Below are 19,363 nucleotides of genomic sequence, written 5' to 3'. Positions count from 1 at the left end.
GGGCAGTGCCCCAAATGTCTGGTTTAGTTCTTGGTGCCCTGGCAGACCGGCGTTTTGGGACCAGGGCCTGGAGCACGTCAGAAGCGTGTCAGCTCCGGCAGGGTGCCAGTTTGAACAGCCATCTTAGGATGGGACAAAGCTGCTGCGGAAGGAGGTTTCTTTCTTTACCGAGTATAAAATGCATTTAAACGCCTTCCTCAAAGGGGCCTTTTGTCAGTTTTTATCACCTCTGTTCCTTTATTCCTCCAGCCTTTTGTCTGTGGACAGGCAAGGCCGCTCCAGCTACTCACATATGCTCTGCTCATTTCACCATCATTTAGTTCAGCGACTGCCCAACCAGGCTGGCGTGGAACACACTTGGCACAGCTTATTGGCAAGCCTGGATATGCATGTGTTTAAAAATATATATATTCATGGTCCCAGATCCAGCATTCACAAGTTGCAGATGGAGTAATTTATGTACATATATATGTATGCATTCTATTCATATATAATGGATATAATAAACTCATGGTAGAAGAGATAAGAAGTGGAAGAGCATCCTTGGGGATATGCATGAGTGTGCAAGCATGAGGGGGGTGTGTGCTCTCAGGAGGCTGAAATATGGCGGTGAAAAGAGCTATATAAAAGTAAGATATTGAGGTTGTGAGGTCAGCACTGAAGAAAGTGAAAAATGAGAAAGAATGGGGCCACTGAGAGGGAATAAAAAGTGGGAGAGAAAAGGAGGCAAAAAGGCTCAACATGACAGGCTGGGGAGAAGGACACTATTGTAGGGACAAAGGAAGAGTGCCACCACATCTCAGTCCTTCATCTGAGAAATGCCCCCTCACCTGCAGCATCAACTGACACAGAAAGGAACATGAGATGCCACTTTTTTTTCCTTTTCTAGATAGCAAAAAGAAGTGTCTTATGCTTTCTAGCTTCTTGGTACTTTTCATCTTTTATTCCCATAAACACAAGCCCTCCTTGTTTAATGTTAGGTTTAAATACTTTGCTGAAAATCTTAAACTCTGCATGATAAATTTTGATCATCAACATTACTCACTACTATACTGTAAGTATTGTCCAAGATGTGATGATACCAGCAGGACTAACCCAATGCAGGCAGTGGCACCACTGCTACAAATTTAGAGAGAGTGGCTTAAATCAATACGGCACTAAACAGACCACATTCCTCTTTGATAATTACATTACACTGTTGAATTTAGAATGTTATTTTAGTGACATTGGTTCTCTGAATATGAGATCATGTCTGATAACTTCATTTAACTTTATTTAGCTTACTCTGTTCAAGAAGAGTGGTAATAGGGATGTAGTCTCCAGGACAGCTGTTAAGAGACTAATATTTATTTCCTGGGTACAGTTACTTGGCAGAGGATAGATCTACAGAAGTGCAATACCACTGTTTAAGGTTAGGCGTCAATGCGCATTAATACTAGGAGTTTTGTCCTTTTAACCTTCCTCCGTCTTTAAGTATTGAGCACAAACGAAATATATAACTATTAAAAACACCACATTGCAAATTAGTCACAGGAGAAGAGAGATCTAATAGGGAAACAGGACAGAAAAACTGAGTCAAAAGAAAAGAGATTATTCCTCCTTTTATTCAGTACTTACTGTCCCAGGAACTTATTGGCATGCAGACCAACAATTGCCTCATGTCTTCAGGGTACTATTTCCACGGCTGCCGAGCTGGGTGGGTTCTCAGGATCCCCTTGGACACAGCTGGTGGCTGCAGCTGCCCGGCCGGGCGGCAGCTTGGGCACCGCAGCGCAGCCGGGAGCGAGCGCTGAGGAACAGAGGGCTGCTGTTCTCAAACAGGTGGTTTTTTCCCTAACCTTCTGTCCCCAAGTTATGCTTCTAACACACAAGCTTGGTTCAGAGAGTTTTGCTTGGCAAGTACTTTTCTTTTTTTTTTCTGTTGCTGCCACTTCATTTATTGTGTGACCAATAGTTGTTTTTTTCCGTGATCAGTCACACCTGTGGATGGGAGAGCACAGGAAACTGATCTGGAGCTTTAATTGGTGGCCTGGCCTTTAAGCCCACCCAGGAGCCTGTAGGAGAGTCTGTGTTTTCCTACTTCACTGCCTTTTTTTTTTTTCTTACTTTGAGGGGCGTTCTTCAGAGAGGCCACGGTATGGGAAGGATTCCTTCTTATTTTCCAGCTTTGTTGCTGGTGTTAGCTGTGCAAACTCCTCACAGCTCATCTGAGGCCCACACCGTTGATTTCTGCAATGCCATGAGAGGCAAATAGAGATTGCGCAGTACAATGGTCGATGCTGCTGTTATCATCTCTCAGGATGTGTTCCTGGTAGTCATATTAAACAACACTTAAAGTTGTTTTCTTTCTCACCATCAGTTCCCTTTCTGTTTTGTAGACACCTGGGAGAAAAGGGTACCTACTTGTATACTAGGTATTGAGTAACAGAAATATGGATTATACAGAAAGAGTGTGACAATATGTGTGGAAATAGGTGACAACAGCTGTTTCGGGGAGTGGATATTGGATGCTGATATTTCAGCAGCTTCTGTTTGATTACAAGTCTTGAGAGACTACACAGTCTGGAACACTGGAAGAAAATATAACAGACAGTCCACCCTTGGCAGGTTACTAGCTCACATGGAACAGAGATGGTATCTGCTGCCATCTTAATTTTCAGTGTTTATTTTTGAACCAGTACTTTAGGAAACATCCAGTTCCAAGAAGCTGAAAAAATATAGAGAAACATCTATCTTTACTCAAATTGTACTTTTACATCAAGTCCCCAGTGCTTATTGAGTGCAAACTGCACAATGCCACCTAAAAATAAGCCCATACACAGTTTTAATACCAGAAAATAAATCCGTTTATTTAGTGCAAGGAAACCATATCAACTACTATTCTTACTGACTCTGTCAAGCTTTTAAACTAAACTTAGCTGGTTTTGAGGTACTTCTCCTTTCCGGTCTATTTCTCACAAGTTCCCTGATCTCTCCCCAGAAGATCATCAGCTTTGTCACCAGAATGTTCTGCAACCTGAGCTAACAGTAAAAGCATAAACTTTTAACATCCCAATATATTATGGGCTGTAGTGAAGGAAACAGGTTGCCCTTGACCTTGCAATATCATGAACCAGATGGTTTCTAGTGGGGTCGCTTTCCTACCAATGGGCTCATCAGACTTCAACCATATCAGGGACGAAAAGTCACAGTTAAGTGTCTAAGTTATCTCTCCCAAAAGAAAAAAAAATAATGGTGGACATATCAGTGAGTGAATAATAATAATAATGAATATTATTTATCAAGGTCTCACTTTATGAGGGACTGCTCTAATCCCTGTGTTGCAAGAGGACTGCATGATTTCTTCTTTTGTAAGAAAGGTGAGCTGGTGCCCTGTGCACACACTGATAACCTAAAAACCGAAAACCACTTCAGGTTGTGAAAGCCAGTTGCAAAGAGACTGTATCTAGGCTCTGGGCCAGTTATATACAGCATATCCTGCTCTCCTGATTTTACAGCTGAGCTCCTGCCAGAAGCTTGCAGTGCTGCCTTCTGGGGTGTGCACCCACATTTTTCCCATGAAGTAAGCACTGAGCTTCAGAAAAAGGGATGGTGCATGTTAAATTCTAAACAGGACAAAATTGAGATGCCTTTGGGGCATGCATCTAGATTCAGGACCTAGAAAGTGCTCCTTTGTCCCATAATTTGGACACAGTTTAAGGTACTAAACTAATGCCTACAAATTCATGTTGCATGGACTTCAAAAATATTCTTTCACATGACTTTTTTATGATTTATCTAGGCAGTTGCTCCAAATTGCAGCCAGAACAAGCCATCTAAATGCTTGGAGAATATCCATTCTGAAAGCCATCCCTTTCTTCAGCTTTTGCTTGGCCTTATAATTTAGATAATACAATAAATACTGTAATTCTGACTGCCACTTCATTTTCTTCATGTATTTCAGTATACTGGTTTAGATTAATTTAAAGCCCAGCTCCTGCTCTGTCCTAGCAAACAGATGTTCCAGATCCAGAAACAGACAGTTAAATTTAGTAAACATTTAATGCTCATCTCCTGTACAATTTAAACTGACACACTGACCCAATTAGCTTGTTGGCATCACAAACACTCTCTGCTTAGGGAGGATGCCTGTTCTGTGGCAGTAATGGGAACCAGATATTTCTTGTATTGTTTGCCTGTTTTAGGCATCTCAAACAGAACACTTAAGAGGCTCTGACAGTGGTATTTTGGATGAAGAAGTAAAAGTAAATTGGACTCTGGGTCTATCAGTAATATCAGTTTAGGAACCCTGAGTTCATGAAGCAAATGTTTTTACTTAGTTTAGGTTAAACGATACAAGTTTAGCATGCTGGGAGTAAAAATAAAGATTTTTTTTTTTTTTTTTTAAGCAGCTGTATGACGTTTAGATTAAAACCCTGAAATTTCTTAATAAACTAGATAATGTGTTTTCTAGAATTCATATTTTAAAATTCATTAGAGATCTGAAGTTAACATCACTTACCAGCTTCTTCTACAAACAAAGCCTTTTGGAAACACAATTTTAACTTGGATAAATGGGGAATGTGTTTTTAAAAAGGACTTTATTTTATGCACATTCTCAAAAGTAACCATACTATTTTCAGTCCTGAACACTGAGCAGAAACAGAGTCCTTGGCTCAGAACAGGAATTATTCAGTGAATGGCCAACGAACTGCTTAAAATCTGCAGCTTGTGTGTCTTTACTTTGTATGAGGCACACTGCTGGCAAATACACAGCACAACGAAATAACAGACCTGTAGTAATATCTGCACTGGCTTATTTCTGTATCTGTTGACACCTGTGATGTGTGCTTTCTGCCCTCATCATAGTGCCAGAGGAAGGGAATCTCGGGAGTGACCCCCATGGTGCACTGTTCTGCCCCAAGACAGCCTAATGTTTGTTTGTCTTTAAAACCTTCAGTGATGAAGCTTCCACAGTCTGTCTGTGGCCACCAATTGCTCAAAACAGCTGCCCCAAGCTTTGCTGAGTTATCTGCTGGCGGGCAGGTCTGCAGTGCCCTCGGGCTTGCTCCTGGATGTGACAGCAAGCTGGCTGGAACCCAGGGTAAAGTGTCAGACACACACGGGCTCCCCAGGCCCTGCTCCTGCTTCAAGGCACACCTGAGCAGGTGCCCCTTGGAGCAGTGTAACCAACAGCACAGCTGGTCCCCAGCACAGCCTGCGACGCAGGCTCAGCCAACTAAGTAGAGGTGCCTGCTGGGAGGATCTGCAAACAAAGCTGTGGCAACCTCCTGATTAAGAAACTGGTGACTGCCCTCAGTATAGGAAGGACACGGACCTGCTGGAGAGGTCTGGAGGAGGCCACAAAAATGATCAGAGGGCTGGAGCACCTCTCCTACAAGGAAAGGCTGAGAGAGTTGAGGGTTGTTCAGCCTGGAGAAGAGAAGGCTCCAGAGGGACCTTGTGGCCTTTCAGTACTTAAAAGGGGCAGAAAGATGGGAACAGACTTTTTAGCAGGGTCTGTTGCAACAGGACAAGGGGTAATGGTTTTAAACTGAACGAGGAGAGATTCAGGCTAGACATGAGAAAGGATTTTTTTACAATGAGGGTGGTGAGACACTGGCACAGGTTTCCCAGAGAGGTGGTAGATACCCCATCCCTGGAGACATTCCAGGCCAGGCTGGACGGGGCTCTGAGCAACCTGATCTAGTTGAAGATGTCCCTGCTCATTGCAGGGCATTGTACTAGATGACCATTGAAGGTCCCTTCCAATGCAAACTATTCTATGATTCTATAATTCTATGACTTACGTTAAAAGCAATAAAGGTTTGTATACAGATAGACGCTGGAGTTTCAATTTAAGCCTAGTATCGGTGTATGACAAAAGCTTTGATATCTCTGTCCCCAAATCCTGTAGGTCCAAGACTGTTCTTGCTGATGAGTTGACTGTCATCACTACCAGGTGTGTTAGAAAAGGGAGGGAGCAAAGTGTCTGAATTCTGTGAAGTATTAATCACCCACCAAACAAGAACTTGAAAGGAAGAGAAGCATTAGGGTTAAATAACAGTCTCCTTAGCCAAAACATTCATGGGCCACAGTAAAAAGCTGGGGAATGCTAAATACTTCATTAGAAAACAGGAGTAAAGAAATGCAAATGTGGCCAGTTACAGAAAGCATGTTACTATTAATTTGGAATAAGGGGTTTAGTACATGTATGTGATACAGGGAAGCTGGCAATAGCACTCTGAAGATGAGAGAAAAAGAAAGGAGAGAAAACTCCAACAGGTCTTTTTAGCAGGTATTGGTAATTACGGCATTATAGTACTGGTCAAAGCTGTTTGTTTGTAATTCAGAAAGATTTGTGTTGCTATCAGTAAAAGAGAACAAGAATAAAACATTTTTTCGCGATTCACAGAGAAAGAAAAAGTCTCTCCCAATAATACTCGAGAAGAAGGAGTTTTCAAGAGCGTTCAGCTCAAACCTAGTTTGCTACCAATTAAGCTAATGTTAATCAGCTTATGCTTTAGCATAAGCATGTCATTGAGGAAAGGATGAGAAGTACCAAAGCTGTCCCTGCCTTGGACACTGCGGACAAGGAACTTTCCATTGTGCTGCTCTCAGTGATAATACACTGCACTGAGGGGGTATTTAATTTCTCTCCAGTTCCTTTTGCTGAAAGGAATAATTAAAACCAGAAGCAGTCCATGACTACATCTGGGGGGCACCTGAACAGCTCATTCCACAAGCGTGCTGGTTTTCAGTCTGAGATTTCGACAGTGAAATGATTTCCAGTAACATTTCTCCTTGGCCAGGACAGTTTCTCACCCTGAGCTGAGGAAGGTGGAATGTCAGAAGGGTCCAGGTCTCTGTGAGCCCATGCCAGGGGGGACTGCTGAGGGGTATTGGGTTTGCTTGCCCACTCGTGAGCAAATGACTCCACAGCTAACTCTGTGCCCCATGTCTCTTCAGTGTCCTGGCACCCATCATATTGGCACTAATTCTGAAAGTAAGAAAACATGTTGTGACCATGCCAGGGCACTCCGTTGAGATATCACATGTCTTAGTCTGGAAAAGAGCATTTAATGTCACAGTCTGGCTTTTCATCATGGCTTACTGTTAAGTGCAATGGATTCAGGTAATAAGGGCAAGAGTGCAGATATGTAATGTATTAAGAAAGAATTTAACATATCATTTGATAACTGGACGATCTTACAATTGTACTACAAGCATTTATTCCAACCAACAGTGGTACCACAAAGACTTTTAAAATTCTATTTTAAGCATGTCAGGAGAGTACTCCTACCCAAAGCAATGTGACCTCATTTTGCTGTTGTGATTCCTGGGACCAGGGAAGAAGCAGCGCAGGCAGCCACCGTGTGCAGTGACCAGTCGGCTCCCAAGTACTTTTCTCGCTGAACGAAAATAATTCAGATTTTGGAGCTCCCTCTGCTGGTTCTACATCAACTTCCACTCACAACTGCTTTCCTTTCTCCCCAGCTCCTGATTAACACGTAAGCAATTAATTTAATGTATTGTTTTATTCAAAAACAAACTACATTGCTTATCAGAGTATGGGTCTGTGATAGCTGATATTACACTGGAGAAAAATGTGACGTTCCTCTAACAAGGAGAGAAAAGGTTTCTTCTTCTAAGTCTAGTTTCAGGACTTGCAAATGTGCAGTGCATGCCTGCAAGTGTCTAATGAAAGCATATGCCTCTGTCACTCCATTCTTCCGTAAATTCTTAATACATGTGCACTCATGTTATGTGACTACTTTAATTTCTGTTCGAGTCTGCCTTACTAAGTATAAAAAAAGTAAACCAGGAAGAAGACACTATGAAAATGCTGTGCGAAAATAGCGCAAGCACATACCACCAAGAAACTACGTATAAGGTTTTATATTCATCCCTTATACAGCTTATTTAAGTGTTACATGGTCTAGAACTTCCCTCATTTTTATTCAGGGTATTTTCTTATTGTCATGTAAGTAAACGGCACTACAGAGTTAAAGTGTTTGCTGTTCTAAGCAGTAACCAGGCTCAATGTGCCACACAATGCAATCACACTTGTATTTCAGGTGTATCTGTTAAAAGACGGCCAAACAAGTGAGAAAGAACAGTCAGACATCAGAACCAGTGTATGTTCAAGGTATTGCTCAAGTTTCATTGTTCAGGGTGGGGTTTTTTGTATCAATTGGTTCACTTTGCTTATAAATTTAGGGCTGTTAATCCAAATTCTTGGAGACTAAAATGCCCCTCTCCACTTTGATAGGCAGCGACTCATCTCCTGTTGCCTTGCAGCAGCCATGGCATTACAGTAAGTTTGCAGAACAGCCTCCAAAGTGCATGGGATCAAATTGGAGACCCAGGCTTTTCTGGGCCATGCTTTTGCTGTGCATGCAGCAATCTCCCATGCAAAAATTACAGTTTTCAACTCCAACTTCTTTTGCAATTAATACCGAATAGCTTTAAATTTAAAAAGCAAAATTTCATTATGCTCGAGTATTTTCTGAATGGATTAAAGGGGTCTAAAAATAGATTATAGAACTTTTCTTCCCATTTTCTTGTAGCTAGTCCACTGATTTTGCAGGTAAGTTGCAATAAATTCCAACTAAACTGAAGTCTGCACATCAGATTGTAGCCTATGAAAATTTTAATAGTGGAGGTGTACAGCCCTCAATGAGGCTGATAAAACACTACTTGGAGAGCCACAATGTAATTACAGGAACAGCTGATTAAATCAAGATAGCGCTTAACAGAAAAAGATCATTTCAAATGTAATGATTACATAAGATTATATCATCATTTCAGTGGCACTGCTGAGAGGTGATTAGAGATGGAACGTTAACTTTCAACTTTTGAATTATTTAATTTACATTTTTTAATCACTAATATAGAAAAAAAAGTTATATTTTCACTGTGTTCACTGAGAGAACAGTATATTTGTAGTTCCAGTTTCCTTGAAGAAAAGGTTTCTTTCAAAAGATTGGATGGCTATTTAGTTCTGAGTATTGACAACTGGATAATGGACCCGTAAATATATGCCACTGAGCTGAGTCTTGTGAAGGTCATTAGAAAACAATCCTACTGAAGTCATCGGAAACATTCCTTCTGGTTCCAGCAGAAACTGGAATAACCTTCTAGTGACTTCAAAGCTTTGGATCTTCCTAAAATTTTATGGTATGTTTTAAATGATTTTGGCGTCATTATTTAAACAAGGAAAAGATCTTCCAGTGATGCTGTTAATCATGCATTATATAGTAGAGCAGAGATGTCAGCCATAAATATTCAGAAAGTGTAAACCAGACACCGTAAAAAGTATTTTTTACCAAAAAAATGTTAACTTGCAACAGTTTAAGAGGAGTTTCTGAAGGTGACGCTCAGCCATTTCCTCTAGTTTTCAGCCTTTGTGTTAAATATTTCTGAGGTTTCCCTTGGTTGTAATTAGCTGTAGGTGTTGGTAAGATGAGTGGCTGAGGCCACTTGCGTACGCAGAGTCTCTGTGACTCTGAGAGAAGCGAGACTGCTCTGCCGTGGTCCTCAGCACGGATCTGCGCATCCCTGCCCACCTGGCAGCATGGGGTCTGGCTGGATCCACAAGCTGGAGCATGTCCCTTGATCCTTATGGCTCAGTGGCTGTGTCAGCTGCCACCCCATATCGCTTGCGGATGCTTTGGGATGCTTTGCTTTACGGCAGGCTGCTCACCCTGTGGAGTTTTGGAGCTGTCAGTGGGTAGCGCTCTCTTCTAGCAGCTGGCCTTCTCTTTCTGAGGTCAATCTGACCCAAAAGAACCTCTTAAAAAAATCATCGCTCTAGTGTGTAGACACCTTTGTATTCAAAGACAGGCATCTTTACACTTCCGCATCTCCGTGGAAGAGGGAATGGAGTAAAGCCGCTGTCCTACTAGTAGTGTAGAGGGGGAGCGAAGCTCCATGAGTCCTTCAACACAATCATTGCTTCCAGACCACTGAGATGGGCTAGAAGCAGAACTGCAGGTGCAGCTGCTCAAATTGCTGGCTAGTCTCTCTCCCACTGAAGGTACGGAGGTGTTGCTTCTCTTCTGTGTGACGTTTTGTTCTGACAGATGAACAACGGTTTGTTGCAAGCAGGTGCCTTAAATGGAGAAGGAAAACACTTCAAGACAGAGGCAAGTAACATTTCTGGAAGTGTGTGGTGCGCTCAGCCAGTGTCTGGCAGTGAAGAGGAACAAAGTAAGGATGCTGCTGAACGTGGACAGTGATGACATCTGTGAACATGTAGCTCCCACTGTTTCTGAGCCCTGCTTTCAGCTGCCAGGGAGTACAGAGGTATAATGTTGACAGTAGCAATAGGGCAATTTGGGAGGTGATATCTGCTGTTCAGAAGATGCCAAACAACCTGTGAGTTGTAGGTTTTGCTTGTGTGAGCTCTTCTGTTGGGGACTTTGATGACACATACACTTCTTTCCCTGCCTTTTTACATAATCTTATTTTAAGTATCTTGTGACTATTAAGTTCAAGTCAGGAAATGTTACTGATTGAAAAGTCATTGCTCCAAAGGATATATCTTCCTAAGTTGCATTGCAGTAGTACATTTTGTTTGTACAACAATATTTGCATTATTATGTGATATACATGATATGCATTTGTTATGCATATGTTATTGCGTATATACAGTTATACACTTGCACGTATAATTATTATGTGTGCAGTTGTAATTACACATATTTGTTCAGAATAATCAAACTTGGTAAGAAACATATTTTCATAGTCTTTTCTAAAACAGCTGTGTTCTTTACTTATTAGAGGACAATGTTATTCCTTGGAACTGTTAACATTCTTCTGTCTAACAGGAAGGAAAGTATCGATAAGTGAAGGCACACCAGGTACCTAAGGGAGATGACATAATTAGCATTCATTATTAATGAAGCTATTGCCTCATTCACATGAAATACAGAGCACTTAATATTCTGTTTACCTCATCTTCCCATCAATAAATACATTCCCTCTAGAATGCGATGTTATATGTTCTCATTTGGGAGATCTGTTCACAATGAATCCACTGTTTCAGTTTGGTTTATATTGACTTTGCCTTGCCTTCGACTTGAGTTCACTTGGTTTTGTAGTCTTGATGCACACCCCATTATGATATTTAATACCTTAATCTATGTATCTGACAAAAATCATGACATTTCAGCTATTGTCCTGAGAATAGCATGAGCAACAAGCAAACTCAACCATGTAGGGTTGGGGTTTTTTTTTTCTGGTTACTATTTATTTAGAACGAAAAGCAGCACATACGCTGGAGTAAGACTGGCTGGCAGTCGGCACAAGAATGTGTTAGCAGCAGAGCTGATACACATGGCCCATATTCCCTTTTTCAGTTTGTCTTCTGCCACATTTTTTGTGTCACGCCTAAAATTTTCATAATGTGGGAAAGAACGGAAGGCTGGTTTTGTCAGACGTTTGCATGGCAAGTGATTCCTATTATAGGTTGTTTTACGAGCTTAAGAACTAGGTATCTACGCCAGAATTGCCATAAATAAGATGAGCAACACTTTCCAGGGGAGTTTTGAGGAGAGCTGGGCTGACATTGCAGGACCAGGCAGTGACAACAGTCCTGAGTTGCAAGGACAGAAGGCAACAAGAGGCTGTGAGGAAGGGAAGGAGATGAGGAGGTGGCTACATGGGTGGCAAGTACTGAAGGAACCAGGGGCACCAGTCACAAGCCATGTCTGATACAGCACTGCCAATGGTCTCCAGGAACCACATCTTCATACTTCTAAGTGCTGTAAGATCCTGAAAGGTAACAAATACCCACATATCCTGCTGTCTCTGGGAAGAACTTCGGGTGATCCTGAAGGACTGGAACTGATTATTAAGTGTAGCTTAATAGTGCAACTGTTTAAGTTAAAGAGGCCAAAAACGTTAGAGGAAAATTGGATAGAAAACCAGTTCCTCTCTGCCATGCTGCCTTTTCATTCCGTGGAAGTTTCACATAAACCTCTATGGATTGTACTGTTCATCTTAAACAGTTGTAGGCAGCGATGCCTACAATGAACAGGTGACAAATACTAGATGGCTGCATGTAGCATGCTGAGACTCATCTGCAAGTGATGTAATCAATAAATGAAGCGATGAATTAAGGTGAAATATTAAAAAATCACTGAAAATCTTAAAAAAAAAATTAAAAAACGACCAGCCAACCAGCCAAAAGATAACCAACCAACAACGAAAAAACCTACAACAACAAAAAACCAAAACAAACAACAAGAAACCCCACACGAAATCAAACAAACCCCACAAACAAACAAAACAAGCCAAACCTTAAAACGACAACGAAAAAAACACAACAGTTAAAGACCCCAATAGAGATCTGGAAATAAACTGCGGCTTTCTAACCAGGCGCAGCTTTTTGGTTTGTCTTCACCTTATGAAGATGCTGTCAACAGCATCTAACTGAGAACATCAGCCCTGGCATGGCCAATAGCCTGTTTCTGTTGAGGTGCAGTAGAGAAGACGACTCTCGAGGAAGTCTCTGTCAGCAGGATTGTTCAGCTAGGAAAGAAGAGAGGAGATGGCCATCAGAGAGGTCTGTAAAACCACCACCGATGTATGTAACCACAGAGAATGATTACTCACAGCTCCCCTCTCCCAAGTACTGGCAAATTGGAAGTGATTCAAGGACTAAGTAGAGCAACCTCATGACAGTCTAGAATATCCTACCTGGGCTCCTAATTCAGAGGAGCGTGGGTCTCACTTAAGTCCAGTCTTGTATAAGCCAAGGATGTGCCTTCTGCAGCAGAACTGCCACGCAGGAGGGTTAAAAGAATTATGATGAAGCATTTTTTTACACAAAAACATAATTGAACTGTTGTTTTTTTTTGCTTTCCACCTCCCTTTGACTCATCAGCATGTCTGCACGGGCCATACAGAACAGTACTATGGGACAGCTGACAGTAAAACTGTAATCTTGTCCCACACTGACATGACATGGAGTCTGGACACTGAGTATCTACCAACAGCATTTCACTGCTGCTCACAAACGAGGACCTGATCAACACGCTGCTAGAACCAGCGACTTCTGCGTTTTAAGACAGCAACACATATATTCACCTTTAATGAACCAGCCTCATGAAGATAAAACATAGCTTAATAAAATACTAGACCATTCAACAGTAATAATTGGTTTGATATGCATTTGTATATAGTCACCCTGAGAAGACACATGAAAATGAGGCTGAGGGGAGACCTTGTTGCTGCCTACAACTACCTGAAAGGAGGTTGTAGCATGGAGGAAATGGCCTCTCAAGTTGTGCCAGAGGAGGTTTGGATTAGAAGTCAGAAAAAATTTATTCACAGAAAGGGTTGTCAGGCATTGGAACAGGCTGCCCAGGAACTGGAGTCACCATTCCTGGAGGTGTTTGAAAGACATATAGATGAGGTTCTTAGGGACACGGTTTAGTGCTAGAGTTAGGTTATGGTTGGACTTGATCTTAAGGGTCTCTTTCGACCTAAATTCTATGATTCTATGTTTTTGTACTATTTGATCACAAGCCCAGGGAGGCAAGCGTTCAAACATGCAGGAGACAGCAGCTGGGTGCCTGGCCAGGAAGGCATCTGTTGGGAAGCAACTCCTCTGCCTGTTGACTGCACAAAGTACTTGGTGAGGAAATTCATATGTGGGTTAGCCCAGCAGACTGCCACTGCCATAATGGATCAAATCTTCCCATCACTGGGCTATTGTAGCACTGAAAAACATTAAAACATATGATTGTTTGCGGGGGAAGTCGCTTTAAAAAGGGAAAGAATTTAGCAATGTTCCCTGCCAAGGCACTGATAAATGGGTTCTGTAGCAATGGCAACAGTGAGGAAGAGAGTAAATCATCAGCAGGTATCATGTTCTTACTACTGTGTGCTTCTCATTATTCCGAATGCTCTGGATTCATGCTACAAATCAGAAGCAATAACACAGTACCATTTCAACTGGTCTGGTAGAGAAAGATCTCAGCAGTATCTGGTTGTCCAAGTTTATTCTTTGATTACTTACCCAACACATTTGGGTAAGGAGGACCTCTTTGCAGACAGAATCTGAAAGAACAGTTTTTCTGCTAATATAGAAAAGATGGGCCTTTCTGCAAGCTGAATAGACTGTCCCTGCGCCTCCTCTTCTTTGCTTCTAACTAGGAAACAAAGCTGCCCAAATGTCCTCCAGGCAGAGTGACCTCAGAGTGATCAGAATTTGCAGTATCCTTCCTTGATTCCTTTTGGCTTTCGTTCCATTTCTCATGTTACATGAAAGGGAGAAGCAGATCCCTCAGATCTCAAAAACCTCTGAGTACATAGTTCCATTTCATAAAGTAACACACTGAGTACTTCTAGTCTGGGGAATCTGAAGAGACAACTTTCTTTTTAATGATATACTAATACATTATCCCTCAAAAATTATTAACCATTTAGACACTACATTGAATGAGAGAATTCATTCTGCCTACATTCTACAGTATGTGTTTGGACTTAGATACCTAAAATACAACGGAGTGGTAAAGAGCAACCAGGGCATGCTCTTTTCAGGGCTTCATTACTCCATAGACGATTAAAATGTCTCCACTGATCTAGAAAAGTCTCCTGGGCATTATCAAATTTGTTCTTATATGCTCAGAGTACTTGGGCCTCATATTCTGTCATTCTTTGAAGTTCTGCAGTGTTTTAACTCTCCTGATTTGAAGGGAGCTGCTTCTAAATTTAAGCAAATCAAGAGAGAATCAGACCTTCTTTGTGCTAGCAAGGCTCTCAAAGGATTTACTGTACTGTAAGCAACCACTCCATCCTCCATTTACCTTGCAGGTAATAACAAGAATGTTCTGTGGAGAATTCAAATACAGAAGCAACATACCAGGCAACTCATTGAAAATAAAACTAAGGCTTAACTTTCTCTGTAAACATGTAATGCATTAGTAGATTAATTTCCTGTTAGACAAATGAATGACATAGGATGCAGCAGGCTCTAGAAGACAAACTGCATATCAGATGGAGTGAAACTCTAATCACGATTAGAATTGTCAAGTAAACATTATCTGAGTCAGAACCAATCTTCCCTAGTGTAACTCCTCAGCGTGCTGCTAGGTTTGCAGTGCAGCTGTCCTGTTTTCAGCTGACATAAAGCTAATTTTCTTCCTAGTAGCTGGTATAGTGGTGTGTTTTTGATTTAGTATGAGAAGAATGTTGATAACACACACTGTTTTAGCTGTTGTTAAGTAGTAAAGGACTTTCAGCTTCTAATGGCACGTCAAGTGTACTAGAAGCTGGGAGGGGGCCCAGCCAGGACAGCTGACCCCAACTGGCCAAAGGGATATTCCATACCATATGATGTCACGCTCAGTATATGCTTGGTTGGTCAGGGGAACTGCTACTCAGGAACTGGCTGGGTATTTGCTGATGGGTGGTGAGCAATTGCACTGTGCATCACTTGTTTTATATATTATTTTATTATTGTTATTATTTTCATTTCTTATTGTTGTTATTATGTTCCCTTTCTGTCCTATTAAACTGTCTTTATCTTAACCCAAGAGGTACACCTTTTTTCCGATTCTCCCCCCCACCCCACAATAGTAGCATATATGCCAGGGCTTAACGCCTGCATTAGAGCTACCCTGGTTACTTAGGACTCCCATTCAATCATCTGAAATTTGTTTTCTCTGCAATGGAGAACTGTATGTTTATTACAGAGTTGGGTTTTGATAAAATGACCTAGAATACAGACACAGATACCTGAACCAGTGTATTTAAAAATGAAATTGGAAAAAAAAAAACCAAACAAAAACAGAAAGAAAAATCCCCTGATCTATGTGTTCAACATCAGCAGTGTGACAAGGAACACAGTAACCAGAGATGCAGCAAAATTGTCATGATAGTGATAATACAGAAATACTTACCACAGCATGATGATAAATCACAATATTGCTAACTACACTGAGACAAACAGCATATGTAGATAAACAAAATATCATGACATAGTTTTAGCATCATCATTTTTCTAAAGTGACACAGGCATTTGGAAGGAGCCTCTGAATCACATATAGTTCTAACCATTATACAAAATAAATTACATTGGTCAATTAAACATGCTCTTTTGCAAGATTCACTGTACTCTGGATACATAAGCATAACTACACAACTCTTCAGGTTATGTCACGTCAATCAAAACAGTCAGCCAATATAAGCAGTCTTGGGAAGAGTTTAGAACGCTAAAAGCCAGTATATGCAGTCCTTAGCTGATGTAAAGTATATGGCCCATAACAAAAGTACGTTCATTAGTATCAACAGAGGTCCGGGGTGATTATTTTTTAAATGCTTTGTAAACTACGGTACAGTTGATAGAAGGATGGAGAATCAGAATGGTATGTGAAGTCATTTGGAAGATATACATGTTAGGTGGTTGGATTTTTCCTAAACTCTTCATCCCAGTCAAAATCTAATGTAGCATCATCTAGCTCTGCTATCGAGAACAGAGATTTCTGTGGGACCACAGTGGCTTTATCAGCATTTCCCAATGCAAAACTCTTCCTTCCACTAGGATTGCTCACATGCACCTTCAGCAACGGGCCACGGCTTTCCCTCTTAGTGTCCATTTTAATGGCAGGTGAGGTTTCTGATTTTGACTCAGGACGTGATGCAAATGCGAATGTTGACAGCTTGGCTAATGTGCTGGAGCGCACCTTCCCTTTGCTTGGGCTACCAAGCTTCTCCTCTCCCTCCCTTTTCTTTTGTGTGGGTGGAGATGACGTGGCATCAAAACTGACATCAGAGTGTGTTGTTGCACCTCCTCTGATCTCTTTCCCTAAGGCCTGACTCTGTTGCTCTTCTCTTCCTTTATTATCAATTGATTGTTTTTCCAAACTATTGTTTCCTAAGCGAGTCAATGTCATCTTGCGTTTCTCAGGGGGGCAGCATTCTTCTGGCAGCTGCTCTCCCTGGAGCTGCTTTCCAGGCTTAAAAATAGTTTCACTCGATAAAAGAGAAAATTCCTCATTTTTCTTTTCTGAAGAATGATCAAGTTTTGTCCTTGGTCTGAAGGAAAATTTAGCTAGTTTAGTTGCTGGAGGACTTTCACTGTCAAGGATTTCTGGCTCATGGGAACTTACTACCTTTGTTTCCTTCACTACTTGACCTTTGCTTCGTTTTCTCATGGAAGTTGTTGAAGTTTTTGCTGCTACAGATATGTTGTTATCTTCCTCCCCTGGCACAGAATCTGTATCACTTGAAAGATCTGTCAGGCCAGACACAGGTAACACTGAAGGAAGGGCCTTTGCTTCAGGGTCTTGTGTACTTGTAAAGAATCCACGTGATTTTTCCCTGTGTAGTCTCTGCCAGCTTTTAGAAACCCGTTGTGTAATAACTGAACCCTGCACGCTACTGCTTGGTGATGCTGGGTCTTGAATATTTGCTTCTGAAGAAAAACAGGTGTGTTCTTCAGCCCTTTTCCTGCCTATCTTGGAAACTTTGTCTTGTTCCAAAGGAGCATGTAGCTTCACAGTTGCTAGTGACTCTCTCATTCCATTTCCCCTCCTTGGTCCAGAAGCACTTGTTTCTTCAGAACAGGATGTCTCACACAGGGTTTTTGACATCAAGTTACTCGAAGGTATCTTGGGCACTGGAGACTTCTGAAAAGCTTCTTCAGCATCAGTGTTGCTCTCTTCCAGGCTATCAAACCATGCCAGGCTGTCATCATCACCTCTCCTTCTATGTTTAATCAAGCATTTTGTATTTTTGTTATTACCACGTGCCGGGTTGCATAAGGGTTCTGGATGTATATTCCCTTCACAGCTGCCTTCAGGCAAAGAAACCTGTGGCCTGGTGTTACTCTCTGGTTGGTTTGAAGGTTCTGGCTGAGACATTTGCTCTGACTGCCCAAATGTATCCTTGTTCAAGCACTCTGTAGTAGTACTGAAACTTGTTTCTTCAAGCTGCAGCTGGTGTGAATTCTTCTTTTGTAATCTATGGAATGAAAAAAAAAAAGTAATAGTAATTTATTTTAATTTTTTTTCTTTCTTTATTGCATTAGTGATACTTAATATGTATGAATGGTGAAAAGCTACAAATAATGTAGGTCACAAAAATGCAGTATAAGTATCACATATAGCTCTGAAAGCTGGTGTTGCACTCTGTGATCTTTCAGTAAGTGGCAGAGTTTAGTGCCCCCTATAGAAGACGGGCAGATGGACAGAGAAAGCAACCACCTAAACTTCATTACCTCGGGAAACCAACGAAAAAAACAACCAACCAAACAGCTTAGCACTACTTACAGCCATTGTTAGAGTCCTTTAGGGATTACATATTCTGTAGGTGTATCTTCTAGAACGTGAACCTCATTAGATTTTATCCTGAGCAAGGCAAAGCCTCAAAGGAGATTTCAGAATGGAAAATCTAGTGGTATCTGGTGGTTTCCCCTCACAATCGCTATGGATCCAGCATATCAAAAACTCCATGTGGTAGAGCAAAAGCATCTCAGATCATCTATAAAAGTTAATTATCACTGTCTGTGGCTGTTAATACTCTCAGAGCACTCAAAATGAAGAGAAGTGCTAGAGCAAGGGTCCCCTCCAATCTCAGTATAGCTGATATTCTGTCTATTGTATCTAAACACACAATTTCCAAGGGAGACAGCATTCTACTTTTTTGCTAAATAGTGTCTCTAACCATGAGTGAAGAGCAGTCACATTCTATCCCCAAAGTGACTGCATTAGTGTAGGTAAAATGATTCCTATGCATTATAAATTTTCTCTGCTATATAAGAGAGAAAACACTATATTGACACGTATCTTTTAGAATCATTATTATCACGATTTCTTAATATTCTTAAAATTTTGATGGAAAGCTGCAGAAATGATCCAACTTATCAAGAAAGGCTGAAAGATACCTGCTTGTTTTATTGAAATATAGTTTGGGGGAAATGCATGGGACAAGTCTTCTAATACAGAATAGGTTGTTTTAAGGAGGACATCCATTTAATATTCTCTAGGGTGCTTAAGAGATGGGGAATAAGAAATGAGCTTAATTTGGAGCATAAGGGATTCAGTGGGATATTTGGAAAACCTTTATGAGCATTAGGATGGAGAAATAACGGAACAGACTTCCCAATGGCAATGGAAAAGCCTCTTCATTAGGAGGCCTTTGGAGCAGATAACACAAGCCCCTGCCAGGAAGGTCAAACACAGACCTGATCCTGTCTTTGTATCTGACCTCCCATCCTATCCTACATTTTGACGATCCCTTATGAATACCTCTGTTTTAAAAATAGCTTTGTCTGTCTGTTGGAGATGATATCCCACTTTCACCTGCTTTTATTGCCTCTGTGGTTACTTAAGATGTCCTTACTATAAGTCTGAAAAATATTTAAAGGAAA

General features: G+C 41.2%; 1 protein-coding gene across 3 annotated transcripts in view; it reads right to left on the bottom strand.

Annotated features, from left to right (window-relative positions):
* Positions 1-15,726: 15,726 nt before the first annotated feature.
* Positions 15,727-19,363, bottom strand: part of MCM9 (minichromosome maintenance 9 homologous recombination repair factor) — a 48,066-nt gene continuing 44,429 nt past the window's right edge. Inside the window, exon 13 of one of the 3 annotated variants that reach the window (XM_082049697.1) lies at positions 15,727-17,955. In XM_082049697.1, the coding sequence (XP_081905823.1) occupies positions 16,389-17,955 (1,567 nt within the window). In that variant the 3' untranslated portion in view covers positions 15,727-16,388. The remainder of the gene's footprint in view (positions 17,956-19,363) is intronic. The other 2 variants (XM_082049698.1, XR_014183784.1) reach the window with 2 other exon arrangements.

The sequence above is a fragment of the Streptopelia decaocto genome (genome assembly GCF_964273445.1).
Source record: "Streptopelia decaocto genome assembly, chromosome: 3".
In the NCBI taxonomy this organism is placed as follows: Eukaryota; Metazoa; Chordata; class Aves; order Columbiformes; family Columbidae; genus Streptopelia; species Streptopelia decaocto.
The sequence above is the reverse complement of the archived record's forward strand: the minus strand, read 5'-3'. Positions and strand labels throughout refer to the sequence as shown.